Source organism: Schistocerca cancellata, chromosome 1, assembly GCF_023864275.1.
Source record: "Schistocerca cancellata isolate TAMUIC-IGC-003103 chromosome 1, iqSchCanc2.1, whole genome shotgun sequence".
In the NCBI taxonomy this organism is placed as follows: Eukaryota; Metazoa; Arthropoda; class Insecta; order Orthoptera; family Acrididae; genus Schistocerca; species Schistocerca cancellata.
This window is the reverse complement of record NC_064626.1, coordinates 118665987-118677989: the sequence shown is the minus strand read 5'-3', so window position 1 is coordinate 118677989 and position 12003 is coordinate 118665987. Positions and strand designations below refer to the sequence as shown.

Genomic DNA, 12003 nt, shown 5'->3' with positions numbered 1-12003 from the left:
AGCTGACCAGGATTCATTGGTTCTGAACGCCATTGTCACAGGATGTGACACCTGGTGCTATCAGTTCGATCCAGAATAAAAATGGTAATCGATGTCATGGTGTTCACCATCCTCTCCGCAACCTAAGAAAGCTGTCTGCAAAAATCCAAGGTGAAAACACTGTTGATCACCTTCTTTGAAAATAACTGCATCATCCACAAGGAAGTTATTCCTGCAAATCAAACCATTAATGCTGCATTTTACCGGTTTGTTTTGAACAGATTGCTACAGCATATCCAGCAGGTTTGGCCATAGTTGCACAAGACTGGAAAATGGATGCTAGTCCACAACAATGCACCCTGCACACTGTATGAGTCGTGTGTGCCAATACATGGTGCAGAAGATGGTAACTGTTCTTGAACATCCTCCGTACTCCCCTGATCCGGCTCCTGCAGGCTTCTTCCTGTTTGCCTACTTGAAGGTGGCCATGAAAGGTGAACATTGTGTGGACGTGAATGCCATCAAAGATCATGTGACAGCCATTCTGTGATTGATTCCACAGGAGGCCTTTGCTGATAGTTTCCAGAAGCTGAACGAGCACTGTCAAAAGTGTGTTGTACCGCGTGGAAACTATTTTGAAGGGCAATAAAGAACATTTGTTTGTATCTTACGTTTTTTTTGCTGTCTGATAGCATTCACCAAAATTTTTACACATACCATGTATATTAAGCTTGATATGTGACATGTACATATATAGAACTTAATATGGAGCAGAATGTGCAGTTAAATCTTAGCTCCGTTGTCAGGTCCCAGCTCAACCAAGCACCAAAAGTATGGATGATTGAGATTGTATTTAAATGTCACTGCTTCTTGTTTCACTCACAGCTATTTAAGCTGTACTTTTAGATTGTAATCTAACCACCAACTTGGAAATTGTTACATGTTCCGAACAAGAACCTCACTCAAAACACCAGTTTATAATGCCTCCCTGCAAATTAAAGTTACTGCACTTTTAGTGAAGTAATACACCAATTATTCCCATGTTGTTTTTGCAAGAGGCTCTTGCTCTTGTTTATTGTTGATAGCCTCCTTCCGTTAGGTTTAATATTGAAGTTAAGCCCAGTTCAATACTTTGTTCAGTAACTTAACTATGAACAATGCTAAACAAAAATTAAGTTTTTTAGGCTGCCAGTCTTAAGAGACAAAGCACTTGTGGCATAAATTGTTCTAATTTAATACTTCGATTGATTCAGATCTATGGAGCCCAGGGCTCAAGAAACTTTACAGGGTGATGGATAAAAAGTTCTCAGTAAACTTGCAGCATCTAATTTGGATAAAATGCCAAGTTTTTTTATGTAACAGGCGCAACATATTTTTCAAAATTCCTGTACTTCAGGTGATATTGATGTTAAACACAGTGATCAACAATAGTCCTTACAGACTAAGTCATGTAACTGTTGCTTCTCTCACAAGAATATTATAAATCCATAGCATTCTCAGCTTGAGATTATATTTTAATAGATCACAGCATTTCTTTTAATTTTCCTGTGTCGTTCATCTTGGAGTCAAGGTACTCCTTGTCCAAATTAGTCCTAGCTCTGTAAATTAGACTGTTCAGCGTAGTTGTCTTCTGAGCTGAATAGTGACAGCTGCAAGTTTCCATTGTCATTGAAATCACCATTCATTTTCAGATATAATAATAGCAATTATCTTCACAGTTAGAATGACATTTAAGATTAGTTTACTTTCTTGAACCAGTCACATGACATGTGAGGCACAGTGTGCAGCAGTGTTTTAATTTTGACATCCAAATACTGCATAGTGACTGTATTATTAAGAATTAAATAATGGATAGGCAGATTTGCCATCAATTATTCTATCAAAGACTAACCTAGCCATGGTCATTCCAGGTGATTACTTAGTACATAATTTCACTAGTCTTAAATTGAAGGTGATCATTTGAAACATCGGAGCCATTTAGGTTTTCACCTTGGTGACATTGTGGGAATGGAAGGGGAGGAAGTTATGTACACTGTACTGTGTGTGTGTTTAAAGCATAAGTTGTAATTCTTTTTTTATGTAACTGTTGATGACTTACATACATGTAATACAAGAGTGTTTTATAGGTTTCCTTGGTAAAAGAGCTATTAATTATTTCTGTCCATAAACTGCATTATACAATCTACAATATAAATCTCTTTCACTATATTTTATATGATTCTGTTCTGTATATTTGTTTTTCCTTCTGAATGTGATTGGTAACAGTTAAGCTATTTCTGAATTACATATGTAATTGTCTTATTTTCAGGTGGGAAGCCAGATGATATAACAGTGCTCTTGGCAACAGTTACTATATGAACTAATATCATTTAGGAGCGTGGTGTCCACTGCACTGAAACATTTTGTCTTGTGCATTCAGACACATTAGGCATGTTATGTAGAAGTGTCTCATTGTCATGTTACAGTGTAGAAGTAAGTAGAAGTGGCATTAGATCATTGAAGTGCTGATTGCGAGAGGTGTTGAATTCTGACACAGATGAGTGGGTACTTCATATCTGATGTGTAGAATACTTGCTGACTGCTCTTTTGCAGAGACTGACAGTGGGTCCAGAGTAATGAGTAAAACTGATGCTCTTTAATGGAAAGCTTCCTAGCAGTGCCTGTTGCATTGTTTGTACTGTGTAGGGAGTGCATGTTACATTAATTTTTGTCATCTTTCATTTTTATATTTATACCCCTGCATGGTTACATATTAAAGACATTTTTGTGAAGACATCATTTATTATGCCTTTATGTGTCAGCTGTAATGTCTGCAGATTCAGCTAAGATACATCAGTGCTTCACACTGTGATAGATTAAAAATTGTTATTCCTTTCCTGGAACTTTCCTTGAGACTGAATGGTATCATATTCAATGAAATATGTTATGCTGCAGCTTCAATGAGCTACAGAAGTGATTTAAGTGGAAAATAAAACACAAGAAGTGATGTAAATGACAGAAAATGCAATTATGTAACAAACTGTGAAACAGTTAATAAAATAATTATAAACATGTCATGTACAATTTTTTTTTGTATGAAGATTATGAACACCTGCAATTCAGAAATTGTCTTTGCATTAATAATATGCTGTAAACTTGCAATCTACATGCAATTTCCTATATCTTAAGTTATTATTTGTTATAATTTTCTTCAAAATGTTTAGTTACATTGAAATTTTTATTGCTTTACATTTTTCCTGGTGTTACATATTTTCCTCTTACTTCTCCTCCTCTTCTGCCTGTTTCATGTGTTTAGTTTCTGCTGCCAGGAATTTAAGCCAAGATAAAAATTGCTAGTAAAGAGCTGTCACATTGCGAAATACCTTTGGTCCATTTGAACAAGGACAGCCCAAGCCGTTGTCAATAATAGTGTTCTTTCAGGATTACAGTCAGAGTAGTCATTATTTTGAAATAATTTAATTATGAAATTACATTTCTTATGACATTTGTAGCTACTGAGTTTCACTATATACAACAAAATAAATAGCTTATCCTGTCATGGCCATGACTACTCTAGATGAAGCCTGATACTGATACTATGCCATTAAGAACTTGCCTAATAGCTTTGTATGCCTCTGCAAATATTCAGTCACCAGTCCTCGACTCTTCCCTGGAATCTGCCAGACAATGTTTTCTTAGGGGGATTGGTGTATAAGTAGTCCCATATTTGATTTATTTGCATTTAGATATACAAGCTGTTAATCAGTGTGTGAAATACAGGCAGAACCTTCTTGATACCTGACACCACATCCTACTATACAGGCAGTCATGTATAACTCCAGGCAAACACTACACAGCAGATGATTCTTCAACACAGTGACATGGCAAAAGAAAAAAAAGATACATTCACAATGTAACTAACAAAGATACAATAAAATATAGCAAAACTTCAGACATGGGACCTGTCACAAATGACAAATTACAGTTGAAATGATCTACAGAGACATTGTTTTTCACTGAACAATACTCTACATCATATAAATGACAAAATTACAAGAGTTCTCTTGCATGTAAGTTCACTGTTCCAAACATCTGTAAAATATTTCAAAGCCCATGATTACCTTTTTGCAGCCCTTAATGTGTGTGAAAACTCCTATTCAGTAAAAATAAATATTGTATGGATCCTAATCTTATGCATATGCTCAAATTTGACTCCACATGGCAGTATCCATTTAGATGTCACTGCTGTTTGAAGTAGTACGAGAGCATTCAATAAGTAATGCAACACATTTTTTTCTCAGCCAGTTTCACTTGAAGAAATGTGGAATTTGTTGTGAGATATGGATGAATATTTCCACTTCAGCCCCTATAGTTTCTTGAAGTTTAAATAGGTGATGGTGCTATACATAGCCTTCAAAATGGTGTCTGTAATGGAGGTGCTTTCCAAGCAAAGAGCTGTCATTGAGTTTCTTTAGGTGGAAAGCCATAGCATTGTAGATACTCACAGGGTCTTGCAAAATCTCTATGGATACCTGGCAGTGAACAAAAGCATGGTGAGCTGTTGGGCAAGGTGTCTGCCACCATTGCAACAAGGTTGTGCAAACCTGTCCAATCTCCCACATGCCAGCTGGCCACACACAGCTGTGACTCCTGCAACTTTGGAATGTGTGGATACTCTTTTGAGGCGATTGACAGATCACAATCAGATACCTCTCAGCTCAGGTGGATGACTCTTTTGGTAGTGCTGACACTTGTCCACCAGTTGGGGTTCTGAAAGTGTGTGTCCACTGGGTTTCTCGCCACTGGACAGAAGACCATAAAGAGCAGCGAAGGACCAAATGTTCCGAATTGCTTGCATGCTGTGAGGCTGATCATGACAATTTGTTGTCGAACATCATACACAGGTGATAAAACATGGTTTCATCACTTTGAACCAGAAACAAAAAGGCCGTCCATGGAGTGGCACCATGCCACTTCTGAAGAAAGAGTTCAAAGGTGCACCCTTAGCCAATAAAATCATGGTGACTGTCTTCTGGGACTCTGAAGTGTTTATTCTGTTTGACGTCCTCCCTCAGGTTACAACTCTGAAGTGTACTGTGCTATGCTCAGGAAATTGAAGAGATGACTTAAGCATGTTTGTTGCCATAACAGTGCAAATGAACTTCTCCTTCTCTATGACAATAAAAGGCCTCACACAGGTCTGCGCTCTAGAGAGGAGCTCATAAAATTTCATTGGACTGTTCTTCCTCATCCACCCTACAGCTGGGATCTCACACCTTCCAACTTCCATTTGTTTGGTTCAATGAAGGATGCACATCACAGGAAGCAGTATGTGAATGATGAAGAGGTTATTGATGTAGCAAGGCGGTGGTTCAGATGTCGTCCAGTGGGATGGTGCCATCAGGCATATAGGCCCTCCCAGTAAGGTGGCGTAAGGCCATCACATTGGATGGAGATTAAGTGAAAAACAGGATTTTGTAGCCATAAGAGTGTGGAATAATATGGTGTATTGGAATCCTGAATAAAATCAACCTGCTTTCAGATAAAAGTGTTGTATTATTTATCGAAAGCCACTCGTAGTTGTGGACTGAATCCAGCACTTTCCTGTCAGTCAAGTAGCTACAATACGTCACGTACTTCTAGTGCTCTTTCTTAATCATATCAGTTGACTGATCGGGGTCAAATGAAATGGTATCTCAAACCCTCCCCCACTCCTTCCGCAACGGATTGAATGTGTTGTATTCACTGTGAATTGTAGGCTAAACCTCCAGCCCTAAATCAGTCTTGCACTATTTGTTAAGAATGCAGACCATCATTTCACTCAGTGTGATTGAACTCTTGAATTTGATCAGGCATCCTTAAAGAAAAGTTGTGAGGAATTCAAGAAACATTAGAGATTTACAGACTTTTTCCATTCCTATCAGTTATTTTTTTCATGCCCTGACAAGGAAATTAAGAATGTAATTAATTCTCAGAAACAAAAACTTCAATTAGGATGATAATATCTCAAGGGTGTAATTAAAATCCTATTTTTCACCTACAATATACCCCTGATTATAGGGGGTAAAGTGACGATGATGATGTATGAATGATTGAACAAACACACATAATAGAGATATTTTCGAACCTGTGTTCTTTGTGTGAAAGTTTTTCCAAGTAGGCCTGTTTCTTCCTTAAAATAGCCTGTGATGCTGGTCTGCTTCTGAGAGGAGCTGACATTTTTTTTGCAGGTCATTTTGAATTTTTCTTGCTTCAGTAAAGTCATTGTACTAAAACTCCCTCTGGCTCATATAATCCAGAAGAGTACCAACACATTGTTGTACAGTATAATGGCACAAGGACACTGTCTTCATCCGCAAATACACAACAGAAGAAAAAGAAGAAGAAGACAGTGAATGTGAAGCAGCAGTCATAATTTCGGCATCACTCAAGCACTGGAAGCCAGGTTCACATGCGTTGATCCTCAGCCACTCATTCAAGTTTTCTTTGACAAATTCAAAACTGTTTAAACCTGTTGCCAGAGTCATTATATGTGCATTATTCCTTCATCACTGAAACCTTGAAAATCACTTACCTGGAAGAATTTTTTCTTCTATGATTGAACTAGTGTTCAGAACTTGACTTCCTGTCAAATATCAGAAATCCCGTTTATGGCATTTAGAATTCTCAGTTTCTTCCAGAATGGCACTAGATCGTCCTTGTCAACTAGCATTTTTGGTAGATGCGTCCAAAACCACCGTTTTTCAGATGCAGTTTTCCATCACCTCGGCTACGAGAGTTCTGGAACCTGTACAGAAAATTGGAGTAGGGATCAACATAAACATCATTTCCTCCCTTTTTATTGCTAATGAAAACCACACATTGCATATTGTACCACAATACAGTGAGACCTTCAGAGGTGGTGCTCCAGATTGCTGTACACACCAGTACCTCTAATACCCAGTAGCATGTCCTCTTGCACTGATGCATGCCTGTATTCATCGTGGCATACTATCCACAAGTTCGTCAAGGCACTGTTGATCCAGATTGTCCCACTTCTCAATGGCGATTCAGCATAGATCCCTCACAGTGGTTAGTGGGTCACTTCGTCCATAAACAGCACTTTTCAGTCTATCCCAGGCAAGTTCGATAGGGTTCATATCTGGAGAGCGTGCTGGACACTAGTAGAGCGATGTCGTTATCCTGAAGGAAGTCATTCACAAGATGTGCACGATGGGGGCACAAATTGTTGTCCATGAAGACGAATGCCTCGCCAATATGCTGCTGATATGGTTGCACTATTGGTCGGAGGATGGCATTCACATCGTACAGCAGTTACAGCGCCTTCCTTGATAACCAGCGGCGTACATCGGCCCCACATAATGCCACTCCAAAACAGCTGGGAACCTCCACCTTGATGCACTTGCTGGACAGTGTGTCTAAGACGTTAAGCCTGACTGGGTTGCCTCCAAACACATCTCCGATGGTTGTCTGGTTGAAGGCATATCCAACACTCATCAGTGAAGAGAATTTGATGCCAATCCCGAGCACTCCATTCAGCATGTTGTTGGGACCATCTGTACCGAACTGCATGGTGTCGTGGTTGCCAAGATGGTCCTTGCCATGGACGTTGGGGACTGAAGTTGCACATCATGCAGCCTATTGCGCACAGTTTGAGTCATAACATGACGTCCTGTGGCTGCATGAAAAGCATTATTCAACATGGTGGCATTACTGTCAGGGTTCCTTCGAGCCATAATCCATAGGTAGCAGTCATCCACTGCAGTAGTAACCCCTGGGAAGCCTGAGCAAGGCATGTCATTGACAGTTCCTGTCTCTCTGTATCTCCCGCATGTCCAAGCAACATTGCTTTGGTTTACTCTGGGATGCATGGACACTTCCCTTGTTGAGAGCCCTTCCTGGCACAAAGCAACAATGCGGACGCAATTGAACTGCAGTATTGACCATCTAGGCATGGTTGAACTACAGACAACACAAACCGTGTACTTCCTTCCTGATGGAATGACTGGAACTGATCGGCTGTCTGATCCCCTCCGTCTAATAGGTGCTGCTCATGCATGGTTGTCTCCATCTTTGGACAGGTTTAGTGACATCTCCGAACAGTCAAAGGGACTTTGTCTGTGATGCAATATCCACAGTCAACGTTTATCTGCAGGAGTTCTGGGAACTGGGGTGATGCAAAACTTTTTTTTGATTTGTGTATAATGGGAGTTACATTAGGAGGCGTGTTTAAAATTACTTGATAGCTGATAGTATTACCACATTGCCCTCCCCCCTCCCCAGTGGATTCACCACTCTTTTGCAGGTTTGTGCTTGGCTACCATTGGGTTCCACCCTTTGCAGCATCTTTTCCCTTCCATGCTGCATGTCTGTCCTCTTGCCGTTTTTTATTTTTTCCCCTCCCTTGGGGAACATGTCTGGGCTGTTTTTGGAAATGTATTCTGCATTTTTGGTAGTCAATATCAGAATATTCTCCACTGTTTTTTCATTCATTTTTTCTTTCTTAATTCACCTTCTCCTATCATTCCTCCGCTTCTGTGTTTGTTTCCTCTTTTTCTTCTTCCTCCCTGTGTGCTTCTGAAAGCTGGCCAACACATCTCACACATAACAGGTGATTGGGAACGCATGATTCCCAGCCCTTGGTTGACAGGTAGAGTTTTCGCATGTATATGCTGGTGTAGGACAGGTCCAGGGAGGGATGATTGCCTGAGCTGCTGCTAGCTTTCCAAATTGCTCATTGATACCTGTGTCAGGTGTCCCTTTGGGACACTTTGTCCAGTGTCATCATTACAACCACACTCGAGAGTCCCATTGACACCCAGCCAAATGTGTAACCTGTGGAAGGGATGCTCACAAGAGCGATAGTCTGCCTCCTCCTCCCAACTGCAATGGCGAACATGCTGCCGCCTTCCATGATTATCCCATGTATTATGCACGGACTGTCCAGGACATGTGGGTGAAGGAAAAAGTGCCTTACCTGTTCGCTCACTAGTTGTTGGCTAGTTGGAAATCCTGCGTTCTACCATCTGACTCCTACAGTACTGTTCTTGCTACATCTTGCACCACAAAGGACATGGCGACGCAGACATGTGACCTCAAATTTAGCACTGCAGTTGTGAATCACCCAGTGTCATTGTAGCGCCCCCCTCTCCTCCTCCAGCTGTGCAACAGCCACCAAACTATCGCCTCACAGGGCAAGGTCACCAACTACACAACTGGCAGGCCGGAAAGGACAGAAGGAATACTCTGATGAAGACTTCCTACATCCCTCCAGCCAACCAACATCTGAGTCTTCCTCTGCCAACTGGAAACACTCAGTTGAACAAAGGCAAACAATCTTCTCGTTTGCTGCCTTTAAGATCCTCTTAGACAGTGTCGCCAAGTGATACCCTTGCCCGGCCAATCTCTGTATCGCTAGCACACACCACCAACCGTTTTTCTGCCCTGAACTCTGCAGGCCGACGGAAGAATGCCAATGCTTCTGTAGACCTCATGGAGCAGGATCCCCCTGCCTCTGTGACCTGTAGCAATGAGTCTTAGAAAGCTGGTACTCGGCAGCCGCCGAGATGACACCCCTTCATTTTTTCCTCATCATGACTCTCCTCCAGTGGAATGTTCATGGTCTTCGATCCAACAAAGAGGATTTACAGCTGCTCCTAGAATCACAGCATCCATTTGTTCTCTGCCTTCAGAAAACACAATTGCATTCTCACAACCGCTTGGAGCTCTTGCATTAACCCCCCCCCCCCCCCCCCCGCCCTCCCTGCGCAATACAGTATTCCATCTCATGGGGGGAGCCATGCTGCTCATACGGGATGACGTTCATAGTCAACAGTCAACCCATCTCCCTGACTACTTGTCTTCAAGCTGTTACAGTTCACCTTTTCCTTCCTCACTTGACCTTTTCCCTTTGTACTGTTTACATCCCTCCATCATTCAATGTCTCCAGGGCAGACTTCCTCCAGCTTACTGGGCAGCTACCTCACTCCTTTCTACTGCTCAGTGACTTTTAATGTTCACCATCCCCTTTCGGGTTCTCTCAGAACCTGTCAGAGAGGTGACCCCTTGGCTGACCTTCTCAGTCAACTTAACCTCTCCTGCTTTAGCACAGGAACATCCACGTTCCTTTCAGACTCCATGGACACCTATTCCCATTTGGATCTATCCTCCTGCACTGCCCAGCTTGCCAATCAGCTTGAATGGTCCGTTCTCTTTCATACATAATTGAGTGATTATCTCCTGTGTGCTATCCATTTGCTGATACACATCCCACCTGCGTGCTCAGCCAAATGGCAAGTTACTAAGGTTGACTGCAGGGTTTACTTCTCCCTAGTGACCTTCGACAAACACAATTTCCCCGGTCTTATGATCAGGTAGAATATCGCGTGAACGTTATCCTTACCACTGCAGAATGTTCCATTCCTCGCACTTCCTCTTTACCATGCCGTTTCACAGTCCCTTCATTGACTGAGGCGTGCCGCGACACCATTTGCATGCGCAGACATTTTGTCCACGTTTTTAACCGTCGTCCTGCAATGGCAAACTGCATTCATTATAAACAGTTGTGTGCACAGTGTCGATGCATTCCTTGGGATAGCAAAAAGGCTAGATGGATTTCATTCACTCTTTCTTTTGACAGTTCCGTCATGTAGACCGAACCAAGATCCATTCCCCAATATCCGGCCTTACAGTAGCAGACAAAGTAACGTTGTCCATATTGCTATCTCCAACACCTTGGTCCACCATTTTGTGGAGATTTTGAGCTCCTCCCACTATCACCCTGCCTTCCTCCATCGGAAACGAGTGGAGGAGGCTCAGGTGATGTTCTTCTCTTCCCAGATTCTTGAGTGCTACAATGCCACCTTTTCTATGAGGTAGCTAGACCATGCTTTCACTTCATCCCGGTCCTTCACCCAAGGGCCAGACGCTGTTAACATTCATTCAGATGATGCAGCACCTTTCTCTTGTGGGTACGCACTTTTTGCTTCATAGCTACAACTGCATCTGGGCAGAGGGCACGTTTCCCAGGTGCTGTCATGAAGCACTATCATACACACGCCCAAGCCCGGTAACAACAAACACCTTCCTTCCAGCTACCTCCCAATTTCTCCCACCAGCTGTGTATGCAAGGTGATGGAACATGATTCATGCCCGGCTGGTAGGGTGGCTAGAGTCTCACAGTTTACTAACCACTGCATAGAGTGGAATTCGAATGTGCTGTTCTGCAGTTGACTTACTCGTCTACCCATATCATGCATGGTTTTCTGTGGAAATCCCAGGCTGTGGCCATTTTTTTCAATTTGGAGAAAGCCCACGACACCTGCTGGAGGGCAGGTATCCCCCGTACTCTCTACATGTGGGTCTTCTGAGGCCGCATGCCCCACTTTGTTTTGGAATTTTAAAAAGACAGAGTTTTCAAAGTACGTGTGAGTTCTGCCTTGTCGGACACCTTTATCCAGGAAAACAGTGTGCCTCAGGGTTCTGTCTTGAGCATCGTCCTCTTTGCTATCTCCATTAACCCTATAATGTCCTGTCTCCCGCCGGGCATCTCCAGCTCCCTTTTCATTGACAATTTTGCCATCTATTGCAGTTCTCCATGGACCTGTCTCATTGAGCAGTGTCTTCAGTGATGTGATTGTCTTTACTCATGGAGCATTGACAATGGCTTTCATTTTCCCACTGACAAAATCATTTGTATGAATTTCTGGTGGCACAGCTTGTTTCTTCCACTGTCTTTACATGTTGGGCCTGTTGCTCTTCCATTCATTGAAACTATGACATTCTTGGGGCTCATGCCCGATAGGAAACTTTCTTGGTCATCCAACATCTTTCCTGGCAGCCAGCTGTATGCAGCCCATCAATGTCCTACGTATCCTCAATGATACTTCCTGGGTAGCTGTTCGAAACGAGCTTCTTCTTTTGTACTGTTTCCTTCTTCATTTGAAACTAAACTATGGGTGTTTGGTTTGTGTGTCTGCTTCCTGCAACTTTCCTGGTGGATGTGAACCCTTCACCACCTTGGCTTCGTGCAACAGCCAGTGTTCA

At 42.1% G+C, this 12003-nt stretch overlaps 1 protein-coding gene across 1 annotated transcript in view; it reads left to right on the top strand.

Annotated features, from left to right (window-relative positions):
* LOC126166637 (protein phosphatase PTC7 homolog) overlaps positions 1 to 3030 on the top strand; it is a 117135-nt gene extending 114105 nt beyond the window's left edge. The window contains exon 5 of the mRNA XM_049920418.1: positions 2288 to 3030. Within this exon, the coding sequence (XP_049776375.1) occupies positions 2288 to 2337 (50 nt within the window). The 3' untranslated portion in view covers positions 2338 to 3030. The remainder of the gene's footprint in view (positions 1 to 2287) is intronic.
* Positions 3031 to 12003: the final 8973 nt, after the last annotated feature.